This window comes from Salmo salar, chromosome ssa17, assembly GCF_905237065.1.
Source record: "Salmo salar chromosome ssa17, Ssal_v3.1, whole genome shotgun sequence".
Classification (NCBI taxonomy): domain Eukaryota; kingdom Metazoa; phylum Chordata; class Actinopteri; order Salmoniformes; family Salmonidae; genus Salmo; species Salmo salar.
In genome coordinates, this window is record NC_059458.1 from 3,974,434 (window position 1) to 3,990,297 (window position 15,864).

At 43.9% G+C, this 15,864-nt stretch overlaps 1 protein-coding gene across 1 annotated transcript; it reads right to left on the bottom strand.

Annotated features, from left to right (window-relative positions):
• Nucleotides 1-274: 274 nt before the first annotated feature.
• On the bottom strand, nucleotides 275-15,759 carry LOC106561259 (FKBP prolyl isomerase 4). The gene is given in 13 exon segments (XM_014125018.2): nucleotides 275-1,606; nucleotides 2,225-2,320; nucleotides 2,436-2,579; nucleotides 2,721-2,906; nucleotides 3,449-3,532; nucleotides 3,705-3,795; nucleotides 3,974-4,130; nucleotides 4,244-4,364; nucleotides 4,452-4,479; nucleotides 4,481-4,592; nucleotides 4,769-4,871; nucleotides 4,873-4,914; nucleotides 15,294-15,759. Coding segments are annotated over 13 exon segments (1,329 nt in total). The 5' UTR covers nucleotides 15,390-15,759; the 3' UTR covers nucleotides 275-1,537.
• Nucleotides 15,760-15,864: the final 105 nt, after the last annotated feature.

A 15,864-nucleotide genomic window follows, 5' to 3' on the forward strand; every position in this document is an offset into this window, starting at 1 on the left:
GATGACCCACATTCTAATGTCACCCCACAGAAGTTTCTATTTAAAACGGTTAAGGGTTGGTTTAGGGTCGTCCCAAGGAACAGTCTTTGAATTTCCTTGTCACACATTATCAGTAGATTCTATCTCAAATGGGAGAATTGCTTTTGGTTTACCCAATTAGTTTGTATTTGAATTTGTCAGTCTTGTAAAAACTACTTTTGTTTCCACTGTATACTACAAAATTGATTGGCCAAAAGGTACAGTGACCTAAATACAAAAACATGAGGACACAGACCAGAGTTTGAGTAATTTCTGTTTATTAGTCATTAGAGCCTTCAGTCTGAGAACCAATCGTGATGATCCAATCAGATAGACCTCCCCCAACCAACCAGCATGCAGTTGACACCCCAAACCCTGACCAATCTCACTCCCTAGCTGCTCTGCTTCACAGGACCTTGTTTAGCTGAACCTAGAGCCAGGTCTGCTGGAGATGCTGTATGCAAGAATAAGATTACAGAAAGTCTGCATCTCAAATGACACCCATTACCTATATAGTGCACTACTTTAGTAACCACCTCTGACCATTGGTCAAAAAGTAGGGCATATTGGTAATCTACAACAGGGTCTCCCAAACTCGGTCCTGCCCCCCCAGGTGCACGTTTTGGTTTTTGCCCTAGCACTACACAGATAATTCAATTAACCAACTCATCATCAAGCTTTGATTCTTTGAATCAGCTGTGTAGTATTGGGGAAAAATCAAAACGTGCACCCATTGGGGGCCCCAGGATCGCGTTTGGGAAACTCTGATCTACAAGGTATAAAGTGTTATTTGGAATGCAGACAGACTACAGTAAGACTATATATGTAATGTGACTGAGCTTTATACTGGTTCAGTCTGACCAGAAGAAGCTGCTTCACACACACCCTTCTAGGTGTGAAGTAAATCATCATCCCATGAAGAACAATTAAGATAAATCATAAACCCAGAGTAAGAACATAGTGTGTTTGAGAAGCAGAGAGCAACCCTTTAGTTAGCATGACTGCTGCTAGAGAGGGTGCTGCTACTGTCTGCGGACACACACAGTCACACATACACATGAAGCAGTCCCCAGGAGTTGATCAGTTGGCCTTGGAAGGTGGTGAGAAGTGAAGGGGGTTTGGGGATTAGCCCTTGCTGGGTGAAAGGGGGGTTTACACACACACACACACACACAAATACACACACCCAGTACTGGGCTTCCAACTCCATTAAGCAAAGAGCTCTATGAGTAAGGGGGGGGGGAGGGGGGGAGGGGGCAGCCTGCTACATGCTAACCAGAGGGATGGGGGGGCACTTCTTTTAGCCACACCTCCTGAGTGCAGTCAGCTACAGAAGGCCCACCCAGCCAGCTAGCTGCCATGACGATAGCACGCAGACATACACACACACACAGGAGATACAGTTGAGCCATGGACACACACACACTTATCACAAACACATTCTCTCTTTATAAACACGAATGCCTGAAGTTTTAAAAAGGTCTTCATGACACAGTCTGACATCTTTCTCCAGCAGTCATTACTCCTGTCCTCCACTCTCCTCTACATCCATCCCACCTATGTTCTCCATCCCCTTGTCAGCCTCCTTCTGTTCATCACAGCAGAAACAAAGAGAGAGACATTAAAACAGTCATTTACACTGAGTATACAAAACATTAAGAACATGCTCTTTCCATAACATAGGCTAACCAGGTGAAAGCTATGATCCCTTATTGATGTCACTTGTTAAATCCACTTCAGTGTAGATGAAGGGGAGGAGACAAGTTAAAGAAGGATTTTTAAGCCTCGAGACAGTTGAGACAAGGATTGTGTATGTGTGCAATTCAGAGGGTAAGACAAAATATTTAAGTGCCTTGGAAAAGAGTGTGGTAGTAGCTGCCAGGCACACTGGTTTGAGTATGTCAAGAACTGCAATGCTGCTGGGTTTTTCACGCTCAACAGTTTCCCGTGTGTATCAAGAATGGTCCACCACCCAAAGGACATCCAGCTAACTTGACAACTGTGGGAAGCATTGGAGTCAACATGGCCAGCATCCATGTGGAACACTTTCTTATACGATGCTAAGTGTGGGTTAATCTGTTCTGATGTCTCTCCAGTATTCCATCTCAACTCACCTTGGGGCTAGGGGAAGAGTTTAATCTGTAGGAGCTAGGGGAAGTGTTGCGTGGCTAAAGGAAATGTGTAGTGTGTTGGCTGTTTGACTCACCTTGGCGTCTCTCTCTGCGAACTTCTGGAACATGTTGGCGTAGAGCCTCTTGTCCTTCTCATGCTGCTCCTTAATCTGTTTCTGGCACAGAGCCACCTGGGAGGGCAGACAGAGAGCCCCGGATCAGACAAACAGCAAGGAGAGATGGACATCCAGATGAAAGGAGAGGGAAGTTTAGACAAGGCACACAAAGACTATTCTAGTACAGTACCTGGCTCTTGGCGGCCTTGTTGCTAGGATAAAGTTGGGTGACGCGCTGGAAGTCTGCTCTCGCCCTATCAAACTCCTTCATGGCAAACAGTGCCTCCCCCCTCCGGAATAGAGCCTTTTCATTGGATTCGTCTAGCTCCAGGGCCTTCGCACACACGCGAGAGAGAGCAGAAACCAAAAGTAAGTGGTGGAATAGGTTTGGTGTGGAATATTTAGGAAGTCAGACATGTTCAGATACAGCCAGGTCAGGTGTGTGTGTGTGTCTCCTAATCGAGTCTGTGTGTACCTTGTCACAGTTGTCGAAGGCAGAGCTTGGTTCCTGAAGCTTGATGAAGCACATGGCCAGGTTGAGGTGAGCAGCCAATCGCAGGGCTTTAGCTTTCTGGTCCTCCCCCTCGGGCAAACTTGATTCATTCTCCAGCCATGACACAATCCTCTTATACTGGACAGACGCTTGGCGATGCTTCCCTTCCTACACACACACACACACACGTTATACTAAACAAGCTCACACAGTCTCACGTCAGAATTATACATTCATCCAGGTTTCTCAAACGTCAAGTTTTTAAGGTTATCTCCGAAATCTTAAAGTTAGGCATTAAACTCCAAATGGTTAAGGTAAGGGTTAAGGTTTGAGATAGGCTTAAAACAAAAATCTAAAAAACAATTTTCCATCGCTGCTGGATTCAAACATGCAACCTTTTGCACCAGAGGCAGACGCTTAAACCCATCCACCAACCCCACCGCCCTAGCAAAAATAACACTTATTTAAAGGCAACAGCGCGTTTCCACATCATCTCCCGACATCCTCAGACATGGCTGGATGTCTAATACTGACTTGTATCACGGGTGACCTGGCTAGTTATACTGCACTGCTGCTTGAAGCTACTTCTCTCCACCCACACACAGGTAGCCTAGCGGTTAAGAACCTGTCGATGTGCCCTTGAGCAAGGTACTTAATCCTAATTGCTCCTGTATGTCTCTCTGGATCTGCTAAATGACTAAAATCTAAACCTTGAAGTACTGTGTTCCTTTCTCCTTGATGATGATGCTCTGCTCCAGTTTCTCTGCTGAGTTCATCTCCCAAGATTCCTTGGCCTGGGGAACAGGAAATGCTTCAGTCAGCCAGCAAATCACCTCTCAAAACACCAGACTCATCTGGGGCACACTTAGTAGGCAAACAGTTAGGAAATGTCACAAATAAAATGCCTAAGGCATGTCTCTGGACAGGACCCTCTGGTTGATATTGCTAAAGGGTGAGGGGTCATACCTTTTCGAAGGTGGTCAGTTTGAGTTTGTACTGCAGAGTGGCTCCACCAGGAATACTGTACTTGCTGCTTCCTATGTTTCCAAAGCCATACCTACACACACACACACACACACGTAGAAATTCATATCGACACACACTACAATTAGATATCCATACATACACAGCCACACAACTCAGCCAATATACCCAGAGAACACACCATTATACATTTCTCAAAATAACAAAATAGTATGTAGACTAGGTTTGTAATGTGTGTGTGTGTGTATTACTTGGGTTTGATGATGAAGAGTGACTCCTCTCCCTGTTCCATGGCGGTCAGGGCTTTCTCCACTCCACTTGGCAGACCCAGACTCTTTCCATCTCCCAACTCAAACTTCAGCTCCCTCTGGTCAAAGACCTTGCCCTCACAGCTGCCCTCCACACACACTGCAGGGGAAAGAGACCGAGAAAGGTGTGAGAGCTTGTAGCCTGTACAGTAAGTCTTAGTTTGGAATATCCCTGTTCCTTTTTGATGATGATGATGATGTTTGTGTGTGTACCTTCTACGGCAGCTCCTTCATTAGGTTTGGAGTATCCCGCTCCCTTAGTGATGATGCGACGGATGATTCCTCCATCCTCTCCCTCAGTGATGTCCTCCCCTCGAAACTCAAACAGCTCCACCTAACACACACACAAAACATCAATTTAAGGACTCAGTCACACACGTCAATGTTGACACCGAATGTTTACCTAAAACAGACATGTTACCTGGAAGACAAGAGTAGCATTGGGGGTATCTTCGGGGGCTGCCGGCGGTGCCGTAGGCGTACTCTGGTTTACAGATCAGCTGGCTAATCTCTCCTACTTTCATAGTAGCCACTCCCAGGTCCCACGCCTTGATTACCTGACCTACACACACACACACACACACACACACACAACATACAGGTCAAATGTCTTGATCACCCAGCTTGTACTTCGACACACACACACACACACACACACACACACACACACACACACACACGTCTTGATCACCCAGCTTGTACTTCGACACACACACACACACACACACACACACACACCTTTGCCCAGCTCAAAGGAGAACTTCTCTCCTCGTTCGCGACTGGAGTCAAATGGGGTTCCATCCAGCAGCGTGCCAACATAGTGAACAAACACCTTGTCCCCCCGTCATAGGCAGCTCTGTCCCTGTGCCCTCTTGCTTCACCAACTACAGATGTAGGGGAGGGAGAGAGGGAAAGAGCGACAGTGAAGGTTAGTTGTGCTGTAGCAGTGTATGGCATAGTCTGTCTGTGGTAGTGTTTGGTATTTTATTAGGAACCCCAAAAGCAGCAGCTACTCTTCCTGGTGTCCACACAAACCATAACATAATACAGAACATTAAATAGACAACATCAAGGACAGAACTACATCAATTCAAAAAAATGTATGTATAAAACAGCACACGTAGCCTACATATCAATACATACAAACTATCTAGCTCAAATAGGGGAGAGGCGTTGTGCAGTGAGGTGTTTCTTTATCATTTTTTTTTAAAACCAGGTGTGCTGTTCATTTGAACAATATGAGATGGAAGACAGTTCCATGCAATAATGGCTCTATATAATACTGTACGCTTTCTGGAATTTGTTTTGGATTTGGGGACTGTGAAAAGCTAACGCCAAGTAATTTAGTCTCCTCAACTTGTTCAACAGCCATACCATTCATTACCAGATTCAGCTGAGGTCTAGAACTTAAGGAATGATTTGTACCAAATACAATGCGCTTAGTTTTAGAGATGTTCAGGACCAGTTTATTACTGGCCACCCATTCCAAAACAGACTGCAACTCTTTGTGGTCGAATCATCTTTATGGTTGAATCATCAACATACATGGACACACGTTTTGTTTAATGCCAGTGGCAGGTCATTGGTAAAAATAGAAAAGAGTAGAGGGCCTAGAGAACCGCCCTGCGGTACACCACACTTTACATGTTTGATATTAGAAAAGCTTCCATTAAAGAAAACCCTTTGAGTTCTATTAGATCAACATCTCTGAAGCCACGATATGGCAGAGGTTGAAAAGCCATAACACCATTGTTTTCTCAACAACAGGGTTTGGTCAATAATATCAAATGCTGCACTGAAATCTAACAGTACAGCTCCCACAATCTTATTACTATCAATTTCTTTCAACCAATCATCAGTCATTTGTGTCAGTGTTGAGAAATAGCATGGTGTTTGACCAAACACCATTCTTTCCAACCGTTTGCTAAGAGCTGGCAGCAAGCTTATATAGGTCTGCTGTTAGAACCAGTAAAGCCTGCTTACTATTGCTTCCCTCCAGGCCCGAGGACAAATACTTTCCTCTAGGCTCAGATTAACCCTTGTGTGGTGTTCCAAGTTTTTGTTCTTCACCCAATGTTCATGGGTCTGATGGACCCACATCATTGGGTTTTTAAAACAATACAGCCATAACAATTTACGTAGAAATACTTAACACTTAGATGTTGCCTTATATCAATTACAAGCAATATAGACAGCATACATGATTCATATTTGCCATTGACCTCTGCTAGTTCACATTTATCAACAAAAGCGCTATTTGTTTTTTTATCAAATGATTTTTGTGAACAAAAATCTCAAATCAAGACATTGGTTGAATAAATAATGTTTATCTTGAACAAATATAAATTAAACAAGGTTTTCATCACTATTGATGTTTATTGCTATGAACAAACTGGAAGGACAAATTTGACATATTTTATGGAAATGATAAATGAGCCCAATTGAACACAAATTAAGGCCGGTCTACACACCACATGAGGGACAGAGTTTTACTGTGTGTGTGTGTGTGTGTGTGTGTGTGTGTGTGTGTGTGTGTGTGTGTTGCAAATGTATTTCTTGCACTTGATGCATGTGTCTTTCTGTCCTTCTTGGGTCCACACACATGGAAGTGATTCTTCTTGTTACTACCGGCTGCAATCTAGGATGATGAAAACACTTAGTTCAGGAATTTTACTAACATCTCACTCACTCACATATATAAACTAAGCAAAAAAAAAGACGTGTTGTTTTCTCACTGTCAACTGTGTTTATTTTCAGCAAACTTAACATGTGTAAATATTTGTATGAACATAACATTCAACAGACAAGATCCGGGCTCTTCGCTGGCCATGGCAGAACACTGACATTCCTGTCTTGCAGGAAATCACACACAGAACAAGCAGTATGGCTGGTGGCATTGTCATGCTGGAGGGTCATGTCAGGATGAGCCTGCAGGAAGGGTACCACATGAGGGAGGATGTCTTCCCTGTAACGCACAGCGTGGAGATTGCATGAAATGACAACAAGCTCGGTCCGATGATGCTGTGACACACTGCCCCAGACCATGACGGACCCTCTACCTCCAAATCGATCCCACTCCAGAGTACATGCCTCGGTGTAACGCTCATTCCTTCGACAATAAACGCGAATCCGACCATCACCCTGGGTGAGACAAAACCACAACTCGTCAGTGAAGAGCACTTTTTGCCAGTCCTATCTGGTCCAGCGACGGTGGGTTTGTGCCCATAGGCGACGTTGTTTCCGGTGATGTCTGGTGAGGACCTGCCTTACAACAGGCCACCAAGCCCTCAGTCCAGCCTCTCTCAGCCTATTGCGAACAGTCTGAGCACTGATGGAGGGATTGGGCGTTCCTGGTGTAACTAGGGCAGTTGCTGTTGCCATCCTGTACCTGTCCCGCAGGTGTGATGTTCGGATGTACCGATCCTGTGCAGGTGTTGTTACATGTGGCCTGCCACTGCGAGGACGATCAGCTGTCTGTCCTGTCTCCCTGTAGCGCTGTCTTAAGCGTCTCACAGTACGGACATTGCAATTTATTGCCCTGGCCACATCTGCAGTCCTCATGTCTCCTTGCAGCATGCCTAAGGCACGTTGACGCAGATGAGCAGGGACCCTGGGCATCTTTCTTTTGGTGTTTTTCAGAGTCAGTAGAAAGGCCTCTTCAGTGTCCTAAGTTTTCATAACTGTGACCTTAATTGCCTACCGTCTAAGCTGTTAGTGTATTAACGATCGTTACACAGGTGCATGTTCATTAATTGTTTATGGTTCATTGAACATGGGAAACTGTGTTTAAACCCTTTACAATGAAGATCTGTGAAGTTAATTGGATTTTTACAAATTATCTTTGAAAGACAGGGTCCTAAAAAAAGGGACGTTTATTTTTTTGCTGAGTTTAGTTACGACATGCCAAGGTAGGCGAGTCAGACACACAACACTACTCACACTTACTTCCGGTATTGGAGCTCTTGGTTCTGTGGGTCGAGCGGATGGGGCACCAGCATCCTCCTGAATCCTCCTCACGATGGCTGCAGAAGCTGGGTTCCTTGGGATATGTTGCCTCCTCGGGATTAGAGGTCTTAATAATGCCTTGCCCAGCACCTCGAGAAAGAGCCGTCTCCTCTGCAGCTTCTCTCTGTCCCAATCTGGGTTCAACGCCATCCAGATGACAAACACATTGTACGCCAAGATGTCCAAGGTATTTAAGAATATCACAAGTGGCCAGCGTAGGGTTCTTCTTTTGCAGCTGTAGTCAGTCACCAGCTTGTCTAAATTGTCCACCCCTCCTTTTGTGGCAATGTGATCCATTATGATTTCTGGTGTTCCTGGCCACAGATTCTCCCATCCCTATGTAGCGTACTCATGAGTACCACATTTTTGCCTTTAATTTGGCTCATAGGACACTGGGGATGTGTCGCAAACGTAGTTGTTGAATACATGGAACAGGCCTGAGGTGGGAGCTCTTCATCTTCCAAAGTGGAAGACGCTCCTTCCACACTAGCTTCTCTCCCTCTGAGCAGAGATTATTTTTGCCATACTGATTGTGATAAGGAGCCACACATGCAAAGCTATTTATTTGTTGTGTCCCTCCCCCAATTCGCACCTGGCTGGGGTAGAGTGTAAAAATAAATCTGTATTTTCCCACAATGTATCGAAATAATCTATTGTAATAATATTGTGCCGGTTACATCAAGACATTGTGTAGTTTCACACTACAAAAAGGTAAAGAGTGTGCGAAACGCGGGAGACAGCACCAAGAACCTGTCTGTCTTCCTGCCTATGTGGAAACAGCAGGCCCAGGGAGGAGGAAGACAGAATTAAGGCACACAGCAAACCGTTTGTTTAATTTTTTACTTGTTTTCACCAAACACACACTTATTACCCTCGGGTCCAGTGGACCCAAACACCACATATGTAATATAAATGTGTAGAGGGGTGCACAGTGTGCACTCAATGAAAATGTGTTATTTTACATGTTTTTCACAGAAAATGAGCAAAGGCCAATGAGTCTCAGGTTGAAAAAAATAATTAATTGTATCATTTATTTTAGTAAACATTGAAAATGGGTCCCACAGACCCAAACAAGGGTTAAAGATATGACAGATAGGAGTGGCTAGAAGTCAGCTACTATCCTCAGTATCTTTCCATCTAAGTAGTCAATGCCAGGAGGTTTGGCATTATTGGTCATTAACAATCATTTTTCTACCTCTCCCACACTAACTTTACAAAATTCAAAACTTGCAATGCTTTTCTTTCATTTTTTACTTTTTTTTATGCATGAATACAATGGCTCACTGTTCATTGTTGGCATTTCCTGCCTAAGTTTGCCCACTTTGCCAATGAAGTAATCATTAAAATAATTGGCAACATCAAATGGTTGTGATAAATTCTCCATCTGATGGAGTTGAATTGATCTTTCTGCCCATAATTTCATTTAAAAGTAATCCTACGTTTTTTTCCCATCATTCTTTATATCATTGATCTTGGCTTCATAATACAGTTTCTTCTTTTTGTTGTTGTTGAGTTTAGTCACATAAGTCTCAATTTGCAGTAAGTCAGCCAGTCAGATGTGCAGCCAGACTTAGCCACTCATTTTGCCATCTCTTTCAACCATACAGTTTTTCAATTCCTCATCAATCCATGGAGGTTCTAAGAGTTCTAACAGTTCTGACAGTCAATTTCTTAACAGGTGCATGCTTACTGTATGTAGTCTAGTACTTTGGGCTGCTGTTGTGTTTAGGTCTTGGGTTGTGGGCTCTAAAACTGTTCAAGAGGTGATTTATTTGTGTGATGATGTGGAAACTGTCTGAGACACCATGTGCTGCAAGTCTGCCTGTAGGGAAATACACTATGGGCCAGAATGACTGACAGTCTCTCTCTCCCACACACACTTCTCAGTGTCAACATTGACCAGCCACACTCCCTGCAGAAATAGGATATTCAGCAGGGAAGGGTCAGGTCACCAAAACCAGAATCCCCCCCCCCCAAGCAGCTGTGGGTATCCCAAATATGGCAGGCTCTAGAAAACATCCAGGTAACCAGATATGTTTGCTGACAAACAAGAAACGATGAAATGCTTATACCCAGGTCAGAACCTTCTAGCCAAAACTAAGACACTTCAAGATCACTGCTAAGTCTGAATAGTGATGACTAGACATTTGATAGTTTGCTGCAGAAACACATAGTTCAGTGACAGTACAAACTACCTGGCAATGATAACATCTCTGATTACATGGGGAAGTGAGATGCACCCAGCTGCAACCCCACAGCAGCCTGAGACTGAAACTAGCCTGTCACTAAAACCAATACTGTCGCCATCTAATGGCCGTGGTTAATCCCTACCACATACATGTGAACTTTTCTTTCCTAGATTCCTTTCCTCACGGGTGGTCAGGGCTCCACAGTGCAAGCATTTAAATTGCATTTGTGAATAAAAAGTAAAGTGTGACAGTGAAACTGAAGCTCTTGTACAATGCTGTGTACTACTCCCTTCACAGAACAGCACAAACTGGCTTCTACCAGAAGAGAAAGAGGAGTGGGAGGCCCCGGTGCACAACTGAGCAAGAGGACAAGTACATTAGAGTGTCTAGTTTGAGAAACAGACGCTTCACAAGTCCTCAACTGGCAGCTTCATTAAATAGCACCCACAAAACACCAGTCTCAACGTCAACAGTGAAGAAGCTTCTCCGGGATGCTAGCCTTCTAGGCAGAGTTGCAAAGAAAAAGCCATATCTCAGACTGGCCAATAAAACGAAAAGATTAAGATGGGCAAAAGACAGACACTGGACAAAGGAACTCTGCCTAGAAGGCCAGCATCCCGGAGTCTCCTCTTCACTGTTGACGTTTAGACTGGTGTTTTGCGGGTACTATTTAATGTACTTGTTCTCTTGCTCAGTTGTGCACCGGGCCTCCCACTCCTCTTTCTATTCTGGTTAGAGCCAGTTTGAGCTGATCTGTGAAGGGAGTAGTACACAGCGTTGTACAAGAGCTTCAGTTTCTTGGCAATTTCTCACATGGAATAGCCTTCATTTCTCAGAACAAGAGTAGACACACAAGTTTCAGAAGAAAGGTCTTTGTTTCTGGCCATTTTGACCCTGTAATCTAACACACAAATGCTGATGCTCCAGACACTCAACTACTCTAAAGAAGGCTAGTTTTATTGCTTCTTTAAATCAAAACAGTTTTCAGCTGTGCTATCATAATTGCAAATTGGTTTTCTAATGAGCAATTAGCCTTTAAAATGATAAACTTGGATTAGCTAACACAACGTGCCATTGGAACACAGGAGTGATGGTTGCTGATAATGGGCCTCTGTACACCAATGTAGATATTCCATAACAAATCAGCTGTTTCCAGCTACAATAGTAATTTACAGCATTAACAATGTTTACACTGTATTTCTGATCAATTTGATGTTATTTTAAAATGGACAAAAAAAAGTGCTTTTCTTTCAAAAACAAGGACATTTCTAAGTGACCCCAAACTTTGAACGGTAGTCTATATGTGAACCTCTTTCCTTTACTAACTTCCATTCCTACCTCAAGTACCGCTCCTCCTTCCCCATTTCCTATCTCCCTTTTCCTTCTCCTCTCCTCCTTCCCTTGACCCCGTTTTTTTCCCTGAGTTCACAGTTGTCTTGAAAGCACGATAATCCCTACCACATACAATGCATTAAAAAAGTTCAGACCCTTTGACTTTTTCCACATTGTGTTGTGTTAGGTGCACCCTTATTCTAAAATGGACTAAATCGTTCCCCCCCCCCTCATCAATCTACACACAATACCCCATAATGAAAGCAAAAACTTTTGGGGGGGAAATGTTCGCAAACTTATTAAAAATAAAAACCATCACATTTACATTAGGATTTTATACCCTTTACTCAGTACTTTGTCGAAGCATCTTTGGCAGCGATTACAGCCTTGAGTCTTCTTGGGTATGACGCTACACACCTGTATTTGCGGAGTTTCTCCCATTCTTCTCTGCAGATTCTCTCAAGCTCTGGCAGGTTGGATGGGGAGTGTTGCTGCACAGCTATTTTCAGGCCTCTCCAGAGATTTTAGAACAGGTTCAAGTCCAGGCTCTTGCTGGAACATTCAAAGATATTCAGAGACTTGTCCCGAAGCCACTCCTGCGTTGTCTTAGCTGTGTGCTTAGGGTTGTTGTCCTGTTGGAAGATGAACCTTCGCCCCAGTCTGAGGTCCTGAGCTGGTTTTCATCAAGGATCTCTGTACTTCGCGCCGTTCATCTTTCCCTCGATCCTGACTAGTCTCCCAGTCCCTGCTGCTGAAAAACATCCCCACAGCATGATGCTGCCATCACCATGCTTCACCGTAGGGATGGTGCCAGGTTTCCTCCAGACTTGACGCTTGGTATTCAGGCCAAAGAGCTCAATCTTTGCTTCATCAGACCAGATAATCTTGTTTCCCATGGTCTGAGAGTCATTTAGGTGCCTTTTGGCAAACACCAAGCGGGCTGTCATGTGCCTTTTACCAAGGAGTGGCTTCTGTCTGGCCACTCTGCCATAAAGACCTGATTGGTGGAGTGCTGCAGAGATGGTTGTCCTTCTGGAAGGTTCTCCCCTCTCCAGAGGAACTCAGGAGCTCAGTCAGAGTGACCTTTGGGTTCTTGATCGCCTCCCTGACCAAGGCCCTCTCCCCCGATTGCTCAGTTTGGCCGGGCAGCCAGCTCTATGAAGAGTCTTGGTGGTTCCAAACTTCTTCCATTTAAGAATGATGGAGGCCACTGTGGTCTTAGGGACCTTCAATGCTGCAGAATTTCTTTGGTACCCTTCCCCAGATCTGTGCTGACACAATTCGATCTCAGAGCTCTACTGACAATTCCTTTAACCTCATGGCTTGGTTTTTGCTCTGACATGTACTGTCAACTGCACCACTCGGTAGGCCCTCACTGGCTTATTTACAAAATTACACTGATTGGCCCAAGGGGGGAATTGCATCATTCGTGAGAGGATGAAATGTTTACTGTAGTATAGTTTTATGTTGTTCTTGATACCATATCTTGTTTGGAGGTTTTTTGACCTTTGTCACATCTATGCTAATATAGCAAAAATTCGCAAGCTAGCCAACCAACAACTGTAACGATGTATTTAAACAACCAACCTGTCTATGAAGACATAAAATGCGCAGTTTGAGCTACTCCAGGAAGCGACATTGCAGGCTAGCTCAGTGCTGCCCCCTTATCTCAAGTCCAAAGCTGACCGGGGTACTGCAGGCTGCCATTAGCTACTAAATGATCATCCTGTGTGCGATTTTTATAAGATTTTTTATATAAATCGGTTCAAGGACATACATCTGGTGTAATATAAAATATTGGTAGCATTACTATAATGGTAGGCTGAACAATAGAACGAGTCAAAATTCACCCAAGGCTTTAAAATGGCAAAAGAACATTGGCTAAGCTGGAACACTAGCGCGAGCCCATAGCAATTGAATGGAATCGAACGGTCGCTGAGCCTCTTCTGACTGGAGTGATGCTTGGAATTCCTTTTCACCTAAATGGCACAAAGAAATGTATCCCTTTTTATTTTACTACTACCATCTGTTCATAGGACGAAACTGAAAAATAACAACTTGTGTAGAAAGTAAACATCCTCACCTCAATGGTGTGCTTATGTCTGCATAATGAGGAAGTAAGAAAAAAATGGCAACTTTGACTATTTCTGGTCTAGCGATCGATGACTGCAGAGTACACTGCCCAACCGTATGTAATTAGAAAGAGATTATCCTGACAAAAATGGTGTCCAACTTGAAAAAAATGAAAATATACACATTGCAAGATATTTGGCAAAATATACCAGCATGCCTCTCCATAGGAAAACAAAGGGAGAGGCTCAACGTTCCAAGGGCAAAAGGTATTCCGGAGCTAGTGTTTGATGACAGCGGAGTACGCTGCCTTACATAATTAGAAAGAGGGGGTTCTCATGTTTAAATAGTGACCGACTTGAAAAAAAATGAAAATATACATATTGCAAGATATTTGGCGAAATAGACAGACATACCTATATTTCCCTACAGTAAACAATGGGACGACCTCAAAGTTCCATGAGTATTTTTTGTTGTTGTTTACATTTTAACTACCAGCAATGTGGGCAGGTCTCATTGACAACAATAACAAAGCAGCCATTGTGACATAGAACAATAAACTGGGAATAGAACCTTCGGAAGGAGAGTTGGTGCCACGGTGCACAATAGAACGAACTAATAGGCACTGGCAGGTTGAAAAATGTCCTAAAATAAGGCCTGTTTTTTCGTGATTACTTCAAAACTACGGCAAGCAGCTGGGACATATGGTAACAGTGTGAAACTGGGCTCCACGGCAGATGCAATGAACTGGGGGGCAGGTAGCCTAGTGGTTTGGGCGTTGGGCCAGAAACCGAAAGGTTGCTACATCGAATCCCTGAGCTGACAAGAAACTGTCCTTCTGCCCCTGAACAAGGCAATTAACCACTGTTCCTAGGCCGTCATTGTAAATAAGAATTTGTTCTTAACTGACTTGCCTAGTTAAATAAAAATACATAAAGTAGTTTTTATCAGAAAAAAGCATTGTTAAAAATGTCATGTGTCCAGCCTAACAATGCCTGCAGTACCGTGGTCGGCATTGAACTTCGTGGCTTCAATGCGAGGGTTGCAGTCATTCTCCCCTGGGTTAACCACAGCCAGTAGTTGGCGATATTATGGTTTTAGTGACTGGGTAGTTTTAGTCACAGGCTGCTGCAGGGCTGCACCTGGATACTACTGGGGGAAGATGGGGCTGGTGGAGAAGCAAGCATGTTCGAGGTGACGTCAGCCAGTTAGCTAACGTTAGTTAAGTTTAGCCAGCAGATATAACTACTGTAGCAAACCCCAAATGTTGCATATAGATCATGGACTGCGCTGCAAAATCTCACTAATCTAAATTACCCTACTGTAGCCAACTGACCAAAATATTTTAGCATTTTTCTTCAGTCAAGCTTGCTAGGTAGCTGGTTATGCCATTCAATGAATTGCTATTGGGTAGATAGTGAGCATGCTAACGCTAGCTTGTTGGCTCGCTAGGGTTTCAACTAGTTAACACAGCTGCAAAGTCAACATGGGCGATATCGTACAAATTCATGACAACAAAAATTTGCTTTTTGGTCTTAAATTAAGGTTAGGTTTAGGTGTAAGGCTGGCAGCGTGGTTAGGATTAAAATCACATTTTAAGAAGATACATGTTAGAAATAGGCGGGGTTTAAGACTTTGTGGCCGTGGTAACTAGTTAGTTCAGTTACCTTTAAAACCCCTCCATCTTTCTTCTGCGTGATATCCTCTCCCTCCATTGGTAATGGGATATTCTGTCCTTCGTTGGTCACCTCTTCCGCAGTCATAGCCCCGGAGCACTTCTTTCTGCAAACCTCTCCTTCTCAGCTAGCTGACGTTAACTAGCAAACCACACAACTGCAAGTTTCGACTGCCTAGATTAGAGCTAACTACCAACTAAGGTTCTGCAGGAGAGCTGCGCCACAAATCAAAGCTAACGCGCTTGATGGCTATAAGAATCAGCTTTTCTCGTTAGCTATATTTTGGGTTTGCACTTTTAGTGCCAAATTACGCTGATGTCAATCGCTGTGTACCAGTCTCCAAACTGATGGTGTGCCGTTGAGTTGCTTAGCTAGCTAATAAGTCCAGAGGTCCACTTTGCTGTGTTGCTTGCGTGTTTCTCTGTCTAGCATCTGACAGTTGTCTAGGCTGCTAGCGTCTGGAAGAAGGGCCGAGAACTTTCGATACGCTGCAAAGGGGGGGTGGCGGGCTTTGGAAGGGACGGTCGTGAAGTGACTCATCGCCATCTAAACAAATACTGTA